Genomic DNA, 15343 nt, shown 5'->3' with positions numbered 1-15343 from the left:
GGATCCCCTTGAAGCTCACAGACCTCCTTCTCCTGCATGCAACGTGTTACCATATCGGCAAACTGAATGGGATTTATAGAAATCTTTTGCCCACTGTGCTTTTTTTACTCAGTATGAATTGAACTCCAATGCATCTCAATTCTACAACATATTATTTTCATTTGCAAGTGTGCTGAGTTTTATGCTAAGATTTTTCCCATAGATTTGCATTACATCCTGAAAATCTGCATGTAAAATAAAATTACACTCGGTTTAAGTGCATTTTTGCAGCAGAAATGCATCAAAATGCACATAATCTGCACATGACTGTATCATTAAAGGTTTTGTCATTGCCAAATACCAGGAAGTTTCAAAAACAAAAGCAGCTTTTACATGAGATGCCAACAAGAGACGAAAAACGTAGTGTCGAAAATGCGATAAAACACATGTAAAAAAATACATTTAAAAATGCAATTAAAAATACAAGTAACAAATTTACTTAAAGTGAACCTGTCACCTGAATTTGGCGGGACCGGTTTTCGGTCATATGGGTGGAGTTTTCGGGTGTTTAATGCATGCTGGCCGCAATATTGGATTGAAGTTCATTCTATGTCCTCCTTAGTACACGCCTGCGCAAGGCAAACTTCAATCCAATATTGCGGCCAGCATGCAGCCAGCAGGTAAGGAAAGGGTGAATCAAACACCCGACAACTCCGCCCATATGACCAAAAACCGGTCCCGCCAAATTCAGGTGACAGGTTCACTTTAATAGGTGCAGTAATTCTGCAAAATTCAAAATTCAGACTAAAGCTCATTGTGGTCTTAGGCCAGTGTCACTTGGGATCGGAGTGTGTGTTGCTGCATGTATTTCTATGCAGCTGAATGCTCTGGACCAAACCGCCGGCGACAGTGCCGGGTATTGAGGCGAGAGATTTGCCCGAGTTTTTCACATTGCAGTTGCAAATGTGACCCCGGTCTTCAAGTTAGTCTGAGATAAACTACAGCAGACAGTTAGAAAGTGCACAAATGTTGTACAGTGTTGCAGATTGTCTGATAAATTCTGCACATGTGACTAAACATGATATACATTGTCTTTACATTATCATTTAGCTAAAATACTCTGCATCAATATTTTGTGCTTATACTTTGGTACCTTTCTTTGGTTCTGCTAGTTTCTCCTCTTTCCTCTTTGGTTCTACTGGTTGTTCATGCTTTTTTACTGGAGGCTCTGCAAAAGCATTAAAACATTATTAATGCTGTTCTTAGTTTAGGCATATGGAAATTACAGCAAACAGGTAGATACTACCCTAAATATATTTTGGCGGTATACTTTGTGTGATAAATGTAGCACATGTGGCTTGACAGGCTAGACAATATACCTTTTTGCCATCACTAAACTTGTATACTCTACACTTATATTTTGTGGTACTACTTTAATACATTTCTTAGTTTGTCTTGGCTGCTCCTGTTTCTCTTTGGGTTCCTTCAGCTCTTCATAAAATTATTGGACATATATATGCATATTGTAGCAAAGTTAGACAAGATAAATCAAGCTCAGACTGAAACTACTCCGAATTTTGTACAGTGGTGCACATTGTGTGATAAATTTGGCACAGGTGGCTAGATTTGTTAGACAACCTTCCTTACACCATCTCTTGGCTTCCATACTCTACACCAATATTTTGCACCAATACCTTTCTTGGGTTGCACTGGCTTCTCCTGTTTCTTTTTTGGTTCCGTAGGCTCTTCAGGTTTTTTCATTTGAGATTCTGCAAAGGTATTGGAGATTAATTAATATTGTCTGAAAGTTAGACAGAATTAAACTACAGAAGATAGTTAGAAACTTCACCAAATATGTTTTGGTGGTGCACTATGTGTGATAAAGATGGTAAATTTGTCAGATAACTATGTTAGATAAATACTTTTTTTGCCATCTGTTGGCTTGCATATTTTATACCAATATTTTATGGAAAACGTAAGTACCTTTCTTAGGTTCTGATGGTACCTCCTGTTTCTTCTTGGGTTCTGAATGTTCTTCATGTTTTTGTACCATGGGTTCTGAAAAGGTATCTGAAATAAATTAATACTCTATTAGCACATGTGACTAAACGTGACAGACACTTTCCTTTACATTATCTTTTAGCTAGCATTCTCTACATCAATATTTTGTGTCAATACTTTGGTACCTTTTTGGGGTTCTGCTGGCTTCTCCTCTTTCTTCTTGAGTTCTACTGCTTCTTCATGCTTCTTCATTGGAGATTCTGCAAAGGTTTTTTGAGATTTCTTAATATTTGTTTTAAAATTATACAGGATTAAACTACAGTAGACAGGTATAAGCTTCACCAAATGTATTTTGATAGTGCATTTGTGTGATAAATGTAGTACATGTGGCTAGACATGTTAGACTATCTACCATATGATACATCATGTGCTGCATATGTTAAAACAGATCACACAAGGAGAAAATACATAAAAAAAATGTCAGTGGTGTAAAATACATTTGGTTCTTGTGGCTTGAAAAGTTAGACACTCTTCCCTAAACCATCTATTAGCTAGCATGCACTACATAAACATTTTGCTTCAGTACTTAAGTACCTTTCTTGGCTTCTACAGGCTTACTCTCTGTCTTTTTGGATTCTGCTGGCTCTTCATACTTTTTCACTAGAGACACTGCAAATGTATTGGATTAATTAACACATGTCTGAGATAAGCAATGATAATTCCAAAGGATTAACGGCATCAAATTTTAGTAGTGCACACTCTATGATAACTTTGGTGTGTGTAGGTTGATATGTAGATATTCATCCTTAAACTCCTTCTTAGCTGGAAGGTCAAATAAGTATAATGTATATTTAATTTATTTCAGTAGTGCATCCAGTTTGATACACTTGGTACATGGGATTTGACATGTGAAACAGACTTCCTTTCATCATCTCTTAGCTAGCATATTATACATCAATATTTTGAACAAAGGCTTATATGCCTTTCTTGCATTCTGCTGTCTCCTCTTTCGCATTGGCTTCTGCAGGCTGTTCTAGTTTTTTTACGGGTGGCTATGCAAAATTATTGTTGATGTATTACTTGTATTCTATAACTAAAATTTGGTATATGTGGCTAGACATACTGTATGAAACGATCTTCCATATACCATCTTTTTGCTTGGAAACTCAACATTTTGCTGCAATACTTATATACCTTTCGTGGATTTTGATGGCTCTTCATGTTTTTTCACTGTTGACTCTGCAAATTAATGTAGATTAATTAATACTGTCATAAACCTAAGTCAAACAGGCAGAAGCTACACCAAATTTTTACTTTAGTGTAGATTTTGTAATAAATTTAGCGCATGTTGCTAGATCTTTTTCCGTAAATTACCTCTTAATAAGCTTACGTTGTATAATTATTTTTTGTCAACACTTGAGTACCTTTCTTGAGCTCAATTTGCTTTTCCTGTTTCTTTTTTAATTCTGCAGGAACTTCATGCTTTTTCACTAGAGACTCTGCAAAGTTATTGAAGATTAATTACTAGTGATGAGCAAGTGTACTCGTTGCTCGGGTTTTCTCGACCACGTTTGGGTGGTCTCTGAGTATTTGTAACTGCTTGGAGATTTAGTTTTTGCTGATTCAGCTGCATGATTTACAGCTGTTAGTCAGCCTGAGCACATGTGGAGGTTGCCTGGTTGTTAGGGTATCTCCACATGTATTCAAGCTGTTTATCAGCTGTAAATCATGCAGCTGAGGCAACAAAAACTAAATCTCCGAGCACTTACAAATACTCGGGAAAACTCGAGCAACGAGTATACTCAATCATCACTATTAATTACCCCTACCCTACAATTAGACAGGATAAAAGTAAAACAGATCACACCTGCATAAGCTGCATTAAATATATTTCAGTGGTAGACCAAGTATGATAAATTTGGTACGTGTAGCTTCACATGTTAAGTAGTCTCTCTTACACTACCTTTTAGCTAGCATACTCTGTATCAAAACTTTTCTCCAATTCTTACATGCCTGTTTTGGATTCTACTGGCTCTATCTCTTTCTTCTTGGGTTCTGCTGGCTCTTCATAATTTTTTACTGGTGTCTCTAAAAGTATTGAAGATTTACTAAAACTGGTCTAAAATTAGGATTGAACTACAGCACACAGAAATAATCTACACTAAATATATTTTGGTGGAGTAAATCTAGCCAGAATAAATATAGATCAGACAGGCAGAATATGATTTAAACTTATTGCAGTGGTGTTCTTTGTGTGATACATATTGCTCGACATGTTAGATAATTAACCATATGAAGTCTCTTTGCTTGCATATTTTGCACTAATATTTTGTGGCAATACTTATGTACCTTTCATAGGTTCTGCTGGCTCTTCATGTTTCTTTTTGGGTTCTGTTCTCTGTTCTTGTTTTTTCACTGGATGCTCTGCAAAGGTATTGGATATTTATTCATACTATTTTAAAGATGGAAAGGATAAATCTTCAGCAGTATTGTAAAAAATAAAAAAGTATATTTGTGACAATCCACCAACATCCACATTTGGCCAACAACTTTTTATTGTCACCCCCTAATACAACCTTGCATCCACTTCCCTCTCCAGGAAATGCCATTATAAACTGACCAAATGGTTACAATTCGGTCACATGATGAGAATGTCCAACTGTGTAGTGAGGAATTATTTTCTGTACTCCCTAAAGAAGCAAGAAGGATTAGGGGCGTATGTGTATTGTCATATTTGTTCACTTCGATTAGCAAACCTCATCAAGGGTAAGATTGCATCTACTACTTACATATAGATCTACCTAATTTTGAGGTTATTATCTATTTAGGAAATTTAACATACCTATTTCACATTGTGATATGCATTTGTATTGTTGCCTATAAACTAGTTTGTTGTCTTCAATGATTTTGCCTTGGCTGTCTTAAAATACAGTATGTATAATAAAATCTAAATAATTTTAGCTTTTAAGACTTTCTTTTCTTGTTGAAATATTGATTTGGAGTTGCTAATTGTAACATTTGAATATTAGTGAAGCTTTATTATTATTATTATTATTATTATTATTATTATTAGACATTTTTATACTGCATATATGCTTAGCTCTTAATTTTTGATGGGTTGGATATTCCTAGCAATTTTTTATGGCAACACTTAAATTAGTTAAGTACCTTTCCTAGGTTCTGCTCGCTCCTCCTCTTTCTTTTTGGACTGAGCTGACGTTTCATGTTTTTTCACTGAAGGCTCTGCAAAGGTAATAATGACAATTAGCATTGCAGTTAAAGTTAGGATAGAACCTAACCAAAGAAGACAGGCAGAAATAACACTGAATTTATTTCAGTGGTGCATCATGTATGATACATTTGGCACGTGTGGCCCTATATGCTAAAAAAAATCCTAATTACACCTTCTCTTAGCTTACATACTCTTTCTTAATTTTGCTGTCACAGACTTAGATACCTATCTTGGATTCTGCTGGCTCATGATGTTTCTTCTTGGGTTCTGAAGGCGGTTCATGTTTTTTCAGTTGAAGCTCTGTAAAAGTATTGGAGATGACTACTGTACTAAAGTTAGTCAAGTTAAAACAAAACAGACAATACAGAAAGTGCACCAAATGTATTTAAGTGGTGCACTTTGTGTGATAAATTTGATACTTTCTATGCTTGACACTTTCCCTTACTCCTTCTCTTAGCTAGAACCCTCTACATCAATATTTTTTGCACAGAGATTTAGTTACCTTTCTTGGATTCTGATGGCTCCTTCTGTTTCTTCTTGGGTTCTGCTGGCACTATATGTTTTTCCACTGGAGGCTCTGCAAAAGAATTAAAGATTTATCAATGCTGTTTGAAAGTTAGATAGTATTAAACTACAGCAGACAGATAGGAACTACACAATAAATATTTTGGTGGTGCACTTTGCATCATATATGTGGCACATGTGGCTGAACATGTTAGACAATCTACTTTACACCATCTCTTGGCTTGCATATTTTACACAAATATTTTGCGGTAATATTTAACTACCTTTCTTGGTTTCTGCTGGCTCCTTCTGTTCCATTTTGGGTTCTTTCGGCTTGTCATGTTTTTTCACTGGTGGCTCTGCAAAGTTATTGGAGATATATTAATACTGTGCTAAAGTTTCACATTATAAAACTAGTTCAGGCAGACAGAAACTACACCACATTTATTACAGTAGAGTGGCTACATTTGTTAGACAATCCTCCCCTTGCCATCTCTTGGCTTGCATGCTTACTTTAATATTTTGCTGCAATACTTAGATACCTTTCTTGAGTTTTGCTGGCTCTTCTTGTTTTTTCACTGTAGACTCTGCAAAAGTATTGAAGATTTCTTAGTAGTGTCATAAGTCTAGACCAGACAGGCCAAAACTACAACAAAATTTTACTGTGGTGCAGAATGTGTAATTAATTTAGCACATAAGACTTGACTTGTTACACTCTCTTTCTTACACTACATCTTACCCAAGAATACTTTACATCAGGGGTGGGCAATTCATTTTTCCAAAGGGGTACATGTGAGACCATTATTATTATTTCTATTTCTTAATATTTTGCAGAATTCAAGTCTGTTGACTACCTGCTACAATTCATGCATGTTGCAACAGAGCTTATTATAACATGTTCTGTTATCAGTAGCAGATAATCAAAACTGTATAATTTACTGCTCTTTTTACATTTTATAAAAAGCAGTAAATCATATTGTTCCTGTTATTCCCCTACACTCTATAATGCACCCACAGCTCACCACACAGTATGATGAACCCCCACACACTATATGATGCCCGCAATCACCCCATGAAGTATGATGCTACCACAGGTCCCTACACAGTATTGTGGCCCACTGTTATACCCACGTATGATGCCCCAAACAGTTCTCACACACAGTATGTTACCTCCCACACATATAGTATGATGCTCAAATAGCTAACCTCACATAGTATGATGCCCCCACGTCTGCCCATACAGTTTGATGACCTTTCAGCCCCCAGACAGTTTGATGCCAATACAGCTCCCCTCACACACTGTCCCCCACACATAGTATTATAGCACAAAAGGTCACCACACAGTTTCATGACCCTTCACCACAGCTCCGACATGCATCAATATTGTGTGCTAATACTTGTGTACCTTTCTTTAGTTCCACTGGCTCCTCCAGTTTTTGGGGGGGTTCGGCATGCTCGGCATGTTTTTTCATTGGCGGTTCTGCAAAAGTATTAGAGATTTATTAATGCTATCCAATTTTAGGCAGGATTAAACTACAGCAGAGAGGTAAAAACCAGAGATGAGTGAACTTGTTAGAAAAACATTCCCCTATCTCAAATTCAGCTCGAATGTAGCACAGTTGGATTTGTGTTCAGTTTCCCAAGTACCTTTCCATAAAATCAGCACATTTGGGGGCCTTATATCGGCCAACGGGTCTGCCACTGTTAGCTGTATGCAGGGCGTTGCTAGGGTCAGAAAAGATTGGGGGCCCAAGCCCCAAGACACAGAGTTGCCCTCCAACCCCCTCTTCATTTTTTTTTTAACACTGCAGATAACATAATGATAACTCTCTGAGTACAGATAATGTAGTAGAGGTCACCTGCAGTCCTATGTAACACCACAGATAACACAGTGATTACTCTCTGAGAACAGATAATGTAATAGATGTCACCTACAGTCCTATGTAACACCACAGATCACACAGTGATACTCTCTGAGAACAGATAATGTAGTAGCTGTCACCTGCAGTCCTATGTAACCCCACAGATAACACAATGACAACTCTCTGAGAACACATAATGTAGTAGATGTCACCTGCAGTCCTATGCAACACCACAGATAGCCATAGCATTTCAGAGTAAGACTATGTTCACATGCAGCATTTTTTTCAGTAGTCAAAACCTTTTCCATTGGCAGTAAAAATGTTGCGTTCAAAACACCTGTTTTTCAGCTTGTTTTGTGGTGTTCTTCACACTTTTTCAGCTTTTTTTGGAATAAGCATGTTTGCTTTGTTTACAGTATGTATAAGGCCACATTCACACGTTGAGTATTTGATCAGTATTTCACATTAGTATGTGTAAGCCAAAACCAGGAGGGTGAGAAATACAGAAGTGGTGACGAGTTTCTCATTGTTCCACAGACTACATGTCTTGCCCTCTCAGTGTACTCCCACACGGCTCTTCCCCCTTCAAGTTTTGGGTCTCGAAGCTGTATACATGGCCAGAGCTTAGTCAGTATGCATTGGAGGTGCTGGCTTGCCCTGCTGCTAGTGTATTATCGGAACGCGTCTTTAGTGCCGCAAGTGGTGTACTAACAGACTGTCGCATGCGACTATCCTCCGATAACGTTGACCGGCTTACTTTTCTGAAAATGAACAAGGCCTGGATCTCGCAGGAATTTGCCACTCCTCTTCCAGATTAAATACTTGGTTGGCAACAGTATCCAGGTCTCCTGTTGTGTTCATGTTTCTACCACCTGAACTGTAATCCCTGGGCTCCAACACCGCCAGTTGCTGCTCAGAAGTGTCGTCTGCACAGTCAACACATGATCCAGTGTTATTGGGTTTCAGTAACGTCAGTTGATCCCCTGCTGTGTATCCGGCAATTGCTCCTGCTACCTCCACGCTCACACTACTACAGAAATGAACGGGAACCTGTCCCCCCCAGGCATTTGTAACTGAAAGAGCCACCTTGTGCAGCACAAATGCTGCACCAGGAAAAGGTGGATCTTTTAGTTTTGCTCCTTGCACACGCTGAACTCAACACTTATAAAATGCGTCCCCTCATACCGTGAAACCGTCCCGGAGGTGGGACTTTTCTTCGTAATGAGACGCAGCACAGCCGGCATTCATACCCCCTTGGAACTGGGTGCTGCCCCCTCAGCGTTGTTTGAATCTGTCCCGGAGCCTGCGCTGTTATGTTAAACCTTTGTCATGCGCAGTTATCGCTGCATGCCTTCTGACATCATTCAATGTCAGTCTGACTGCTCCTGTGCGGTCGCGCTGCCCGAGATACCGCCCGCAGTCAGCCTGACACCAAATGATGTCAGAAGACGGGCATCGCTAACTGCACATGCCCAAGGTTTAACATAATAGCACAGGCTCCAGGACAGATTCAAACAATGCTCAGGAGGCAGTGCCCGGCGCCAAGGGGGGAAGAATGCCGGCTGTGCTGCATCTCATTACAAAGAAAAGTCCCACCTCTGGGACGGTTTCACGGTATGAGGGGACACATTTAATAAGTGTTTAGTTCAGCGGGTGCAAGGAGCATAACTAAAAGAGCCATCTTTTCTTTGTGCTGCATTAGTGCTGCACAAGTTGGCTCTTTCAGTTACTAATGCCTGTTGGGGTTAAAGGTTCCATTTCAAATTGCTCCAATTAGGCCTCGTTCTACACTCTGCTTCTAGTATTGACCCTGGGCTTCAACACCGCAAGTTGCTGCTCGGAAGTGCTGTCTGCACAGTCAACACTTGCTGCCGTGTTAGTTGGTTTCAGTAACGTCAGCTGCTCCCCTGCTGTGTATCCGGCAATTGCTCCTGCTATCTCCACACTCACACGACTTCAGATATTAAACTTGCTCCAATTAGGCCTCGGCCTACACTCTGTTTCTCCTGTAATCCCTGGGCTCCAACACTGCCAGTTGCTGCTCAGAAGTGCTATCTGCACAGAGAAAAACACTCGCTGCTGTATTAGTGGGGTTCAGTAACGTCAGCTGCTCCCCTGCTGTGTATCCGGCAATAGCTCCTGCTACCTCCACACTCACACTACTACAGATTTGAAACTTGCTCCAATTAGGCCTCAGCCTACACTCTGTTTCTCCTGTAATCCCTGGGCTCCAACACCACCAGTTGCTGCTTGGAAGTGCTGTCTGCACAGAGAAAAACACTCGCTCTTGTGTTATTGGGGTTCAGTAACGTCAGCTGCTCCCCTGCTGTGTATCCGGCAATAACTCCTGCTACCTCCACACTCACACTACTACAGATTTGAAACTTGCTCCAATTAGGCCTCGGCCTACACTCTGTTTCTCCTGTAATCCCTAGGCTTCAACACCACCAGTTGCTGCTCAGAGTGCTGTCTGCACAGTCATTACTTGCTGCCGTGTTATTGGGTTTCAGTAACGTCAGCTGTTCCCCAGCTGTTTATCCGGCAATTGCTCCTGCTACCTCCACACTGACACGACTACAGAAAATAAAGGGAACCTGTCTCCCCTCAGGCATTTGTAACTGAAAGAGCCACCAAGGAAAAGTTTGACTGAAGAAGGCAGAAGGAGATGAGTGAGAGGCAAAGTTATGCACTGTACAAGGCCATGCATCACAGCCCCGCAGTGTGAATAAATCAGAAGACAATGCGGGGCTGGGATTCATGGGCATGCGCAGTGCATATCTTCGCCTCTCACTCATCTCCTTCCTCCTTCTTCAGACTGTGCGGCATCACGGCCGTGGCATGTGATTAGGGATCAGTTGACGCCGCACAGTCTGAAGAAGGCGGAAGGAGATGAGTGAGAGGTGAAGATATGCTCTGCGCATGCCCATGAATCCCAGCCCCGCAGTAGGAATAAATCAGAAGACACTGCGGGCGGGATCTCAGGCAGCACGACTACACAGGCACAGTCAGCCTGTCATCAAATGATGTCAGAAGACGGGCAGCGCTAACTGCGCATGGCCAAGGGATAACATAACAGTGCAGGCTCCAGGACAGAAACCAACAACGCTCAGGAGGATGCGCTAGGCATCAAGGGGGTATGAATGACGGCTGTTTTGCGTTTCATTAAGAAGGAAAATCCCGCCTCCGGACGGTTTCACGGTATGAGGGGCCACATTTTATAAGTGTTTTGTTCCGCATGTGCAAGGAGCACAATTAAAAGAGCCACCTTTTCCTTGTGCAGCATTACCGCTGCACAAGGTGGCTCTTCTAGTTGCAATCGCCTAGGGGGGTTAAAGTTTCCCTTTCAACTTGCTCCAATTAGGCCTCAGCCTATACTCTCTTTGTCATGTAATCCCTGGGCTCCAACACTGCCAGTTGCTGCTCAGAAGTGTCTTTGGCACGGGTACTCCCACCTGCCCAGCCTGGTTCCAGCACGCCAGCTGTTTCCGGGTAGTGTCAAGGTCACTTTGCCTCCAATACGTTGTCCTGTCGTGTTGCAGTCGGGTTAGCTGACTCTATGGTGCCTGCAGTTTAGGTGCTTCCTATGTAGGGCTACGGGAACTGGAAATCAAGGCTGGTTCCGTTGTGCCAATAGGACAAGCTCCCCCTGTAGGACTGTGGGTTTTCGGTAACTATGGCCGGCTCGAGGCCTAGCAATTTTTTTTCCCTGTGGACCTTCTGCTGACAATCTGAGTTCCAGCACCATTAGCTGGTTCTTAGGAAGACAATATTGAATAGACCCCCCTGGTCCCAGTACCATCAGCTGGTTCCGGGCAGAGCCTTTGGCTTAGATGCCTCCTTCTTGGTATCTGCGTTCCATCAATGTCAGGTGGTCCTCGGTAGTGCTTTCTGGCATGGGTACCTCCTGCTTAGTAACCAGGTTCCAGTAAAGTCAGCTGGTCCTCGGTTGTTCCATTGGCTCGTGTACCTTTGGCTACCCATCCGGGTTCCAGTACCGTCAGCTGGTTCTTGGCAGTGTCTTTCGCTCTTGTACCTTCTGCTCCCCATCCTGGTTCCAGTACCGTCAGCTGGTTCCGGGCAGAGCCTTTGGCTTAGGTGCCTCCTTCTGGTTAATCGAGTTCCACCAATGTCAGGTGGTCCTTGGTAGTGCTTTCTGGCATGGGTACCTCCTGCTTAGAAATCGGGTTCCAGTAATGTCCGCTTGTCCTCGGGAGTTCCATTGGCTCTTGGACCTTCGGGTAGCCATCCGGGTTCCAGTACCATCAGCTGGTTCTCGGCAGTTCCTCAGTCTACTTGTACCTTTTGCTACATTTCCAAGTTCAAGACCCTAAAGACGACGACCCTGAAGACCACCCCGAAGAAGACGACGACCCCGCAGACGACGACCCCGGAGACGACGACCCCGGAGAGGATGATGAAGAAGAAAATGTGGGAGAAGTATAAAAGAAGGTGAAGAGCATTGAATTAGTCAATCATAAATATCTGACAAAATATAAAAAATCTTAACATAGTTAATATCTTTGTAACTCCGAACGTCTTAAAAAAAAATATTTTCCCTGCTATTCCATTTGATTGGGCTAAACCTCTATGCATTTAATGTCTCCTCCACCTCCCCCAATACATCCTACATTATTCTTAGTTGTTTTCCTTCATGTAGAATTAACCTACAAGGAAAGAAAGGGTTTATTTTAATTCCGATATTTTTATTCCACTGACTTGCATTGGTATCGGGTATCGGTATCGGCGATATCCGATATTTTTTGAATATCGGCCGATCCAATCCGATACCGATATTTCTGAATTTTGGAAGGTATCGCTCAACACTATTAAGAAGCCTTTGCAGGTGTTTTTTGGTAATTATTCTAATTTACTGAGATAATGAAATGGAGAGACACCAACTTTGATCCCCTTCATGTGTGCTGCCTGTATGAGTAGGTCTCCGAAACCAGCAGGCCTGCACTTAATTTCAGTCAACTAGCTTGGTTACTATCCTTGCATTTTTCTAACAGAAGTGATGTTTGGAAAAACATTTTCTGGGAAAAAAAATTGAGCTGTTGCATGAGGTATCAGTGCTCCCAGAAAAGAAGGCTTACACCTTTCCCTTACCTACCTTATCTTAATTAAAACTTCAATCCAAAGCTCTAAATGCTGGTCCAGACCCTGATACCTTATGCATGGCCCATGGCTGACTGCTTTGTTGCCATTCTAAAATGTTCTACTTTGGGTCAATTGATCAGTCAACTACCTGTGTTATGATCCTTACATTTTTCTACTAATTCCAGTCTACGAAACTGATGTTTGTGCCACCTGAATGTGGCTGGGAAATTTTTTTTACATTTTTGCTTGAGGTGTCAGGGCTCCCAGAATAGAATTCTTACACTGCTCCCTTACCCATGTCGTCCTAATTGAAACTTCAATTCTAAGCACTAAATGCTGGCCCAGACCCTGATACCTCGTGCATGGCCCATATATAACTGCTGCTGTGCCATTATCAAATTTCTACCGTGGGTCCATTGATGCCACTATTCATGGTATCTGCCCCTGATTTTTGTAAATGTTTGGACTCAAAGTTGAGTCTCCTTCATGTGTGTTGCCTTAATTTGGCAGACCTCTCAGAGTACCAGGCCTACACGAATCACTCATCCACCTGTTACTGATCAATGTCAAAGCTAGGAATGCTGGTCCAAGCCCTGTCCCATGCATCCATGCTGTGCATTTATACTATTTGTACTTTGGGTCAATTGATGTCACTTTTTCTGGTGTCTGCCCCTAATTTGAGCTTTTTGGGAAGATTTTTTCCCTCAATTTAAAATGTTGTGCATACATTTGGTGTTGCCTCCCATTGAATTTAATGGGGTTCGGGTACGTTTGACAAACCGTTAAAACAAATGTTTGGCGAACATCAGGACACTTGCCCAGACAAACCAAACCAAACCATGAAAAGTATGTTCATCTCTAGTAAAAACTGCACCAAATATGAATTGGTACTGCACTATGTGTGACAAATATAGAAAATATGCTAAGACATCTTGGATAATCTACTTGTTGCCATCTCTTGGCTTGCATATTCTGTACCAATGTTTTGTGGAAAATATTGGTACCTTTTTTAGGCTCTCCTAGCTTTTCCTGTTTCTTCTTGGATTCTGCAGGCTATTCCCGTGTTTTCTTTGGAGGCTCTGCAAAGGTATTGAAGATTGGTCCATAGGTTGCATTACTTACCCATAGTAAAGGGAGGGAGAGGAGACTTGGTGGGGCTCTTTCAGCACTGCCCCGACATGCATTTCGCGTGCAGCTTTGTCAAGGGAATTGTCCAAGCATTACAACTTATGAACCAGTCTCTTGTCTCATTCTATGCTTACTGGGTCTTTACTACATATGGTGACTGGGTGTATGAGTTTAGTATATACCATATACTGCTTGATAGTTTAGATTGATCAGGTGGTTCTGTGTTAATCCGCTCTTTATTTTTACATATTGTTACACAGTTTGATAACTATTTTTCATGAAATTTTTCTAATAAATATTCTTGTTTCAACCTTATTGGTCTTTTCACTGGAGGCTCTGCAAATGTTTTGGAGGTTTATTAATAATATATTAAAATTAGGCATGATAAAACAAGAACAGACAGAAACTGTAGGAAAATTATCACATTATGCAAAAATTTTGCACGTGTCGCTAGAAATTGTAGACAATCTTAATTATATCACCTCTTTACATGCAAAATCTACTACAATTTTTTTATAATATTTGAGTACCTTTCTTTGATTCTGTTGGCTTCGCCTGCTTTTTCTTGGGTTCTGCTTGCTCTTCATGCATTTTCACTGGAGCCTCTGAAAAGGTATTAGAATTTATTAATACTGCCCTACAGTTAAAAAGGATAAAACAAAATCAACAAGTAGAAAGTACATCTAAATATTCACAGTGACACATTGTATAATAAATTTAGAACATTTGGCTAGACATGTCAGACGATCTTCCTTACATCATCTTTTGGCTTTCCTCCTCTACGTTAATATTTGACGGTAATACTTTGGTACCTTTACTGCTGACTTACCCTGTGTTTTGTGTTCAACTGGCTCTTTATGCTTTGTCACTGGAGTCTCTGTAAAGATTATAATTTGTGAGCAGATTATTATTTATATTTAATAAGTATTTTAATATGCATTTAATATTTTTAGCCTTAAGTGACTTATTCCATTAACAAAAAAACATTTTAATCAAAAGATATTTGAATATTAAGCTAAGATCAACCTCCTAAGCCATCTACATGGGCAGGCAAGTCATAAAGAGTTGGAAAAATGTATGCCTTGATATATTATTATTATTATTTATTTATATAGCACCATTAATTCCATGGTGCTGTACATGAGAAAAGGGGTTATGTACAGAGTTATAGATATCATTTACAGTAAACAAATTTACAGTGACAGACTGGTACAGAGGGGAGAGGACCCTGTCCTTGTGGACTTACATTCTACGAGATAATGGGGAAGAGACAGAAGGTCGGGGGTGCGGCAGCTCTGGTGGTGGAGAGGCGGCAGCTTGGGTGGTGGTGAGGCGGCAGCTTGGGTGGTTGGTGAGGCGACAGCTCCGGTGGTTGATGAGGTGTCAGCTCTGGTGGTTGGTGAGGCAGCAGCTTGGGTGGTGGGGAGGTGACAGCTCGGGTGGTGGTGAGGCGGCAGAATGTGTTATGAACAGGTAATTCAGAACCACAATGGACCTTGAAGTTCAGAGCACACAAAGTGACCTGACAATTACCAAAAAC

At 40.9% G+C, this 15343-nt stretch overlaps 1 protein-coding gene across 25 annotated transcripts in view; it reads right to left on the bottom strand.

Moving 5' to 3' along the window:
- LOC138637428 (titin homolog) overlaps positions 1-15343 on the bottom strand; it is a 1151517-nt gene that overhangs the window by 232439 nt on the left and 903735 nt on the right. For 23 of the 25 annotated variants that reach the window (XM_069726100.1, XM_069726106.1, XM_069726124.1 and 20 more), the window contains 16 exons: positions 14633-14680; positions 14334-14408; positions 7122-7196; positions 6259-6303; positions 6001-6075; positions 5715-5789; positions 5438-5512; positions 5149-5223; positions 4330-4404; positions 3405-3479; positions 3175-3219; positions 2575-2649; positions 2166-2240; positions 1963-2049; positions 1674-1748; positions 1133-1207 (listed from right to left, as the gene is read on the bottom strand). In XM_069726100.1, the coding sequence (XP_069582201.1) occupies positions 1133-1207; positions 1674-1748; positions 1963-2049; positions 2166-2240; positions 2575-2649; positions 3175-3219; positions 3405-3479; positions 4330-4404; positions 5149-5223; positions 5438-5512; positions 5715-5789; positions 6001-6075; positions 6259-6303; positions 7122-7196; positions 14334-14408; positions 14633-14680 (1125 nt within the window). The remainder of the gene's footprint in view (positions 1-1132; positions 1208-1673; positions 1749-1962; positions 2050-2165; positions 2241-2574; positions 2650-3174; positions 3220-3404; positions 3480-4329; positions 4405-5148; positions 5224-5437; positions 5513-5714; positions 5790-6000; positions 6076-6258; positions 6304-7121; positions 7197-14333; positions 14409-14632; positions 14681-15343) is intronic. The other 2 variants (XM_069726125.1, XM_069726117.1) reach the window with 2 other exon arrangements.

The sequence above is a fragment of the Ranitomeya imitator genome, chromosome 5 (assembly GCF_032444005.1).
Source record: "Ranitomeya imitator isolate aRanImi1 chromosome 5, aRanImi1.pri, whole genome shotgun sequence".
NCBI classification, from domain to species: Eukaryota; Metazoa; Chordata; class Amphibia; order Anura; family Dendrobatidae; genus Ranitomeya; species Ranitomeya imitator.
The sequence above is the reverse complement of the archived record's forward strand: the minus strand, read 5'-3'. Positions and strand labels throughout refer to the sequence as shown.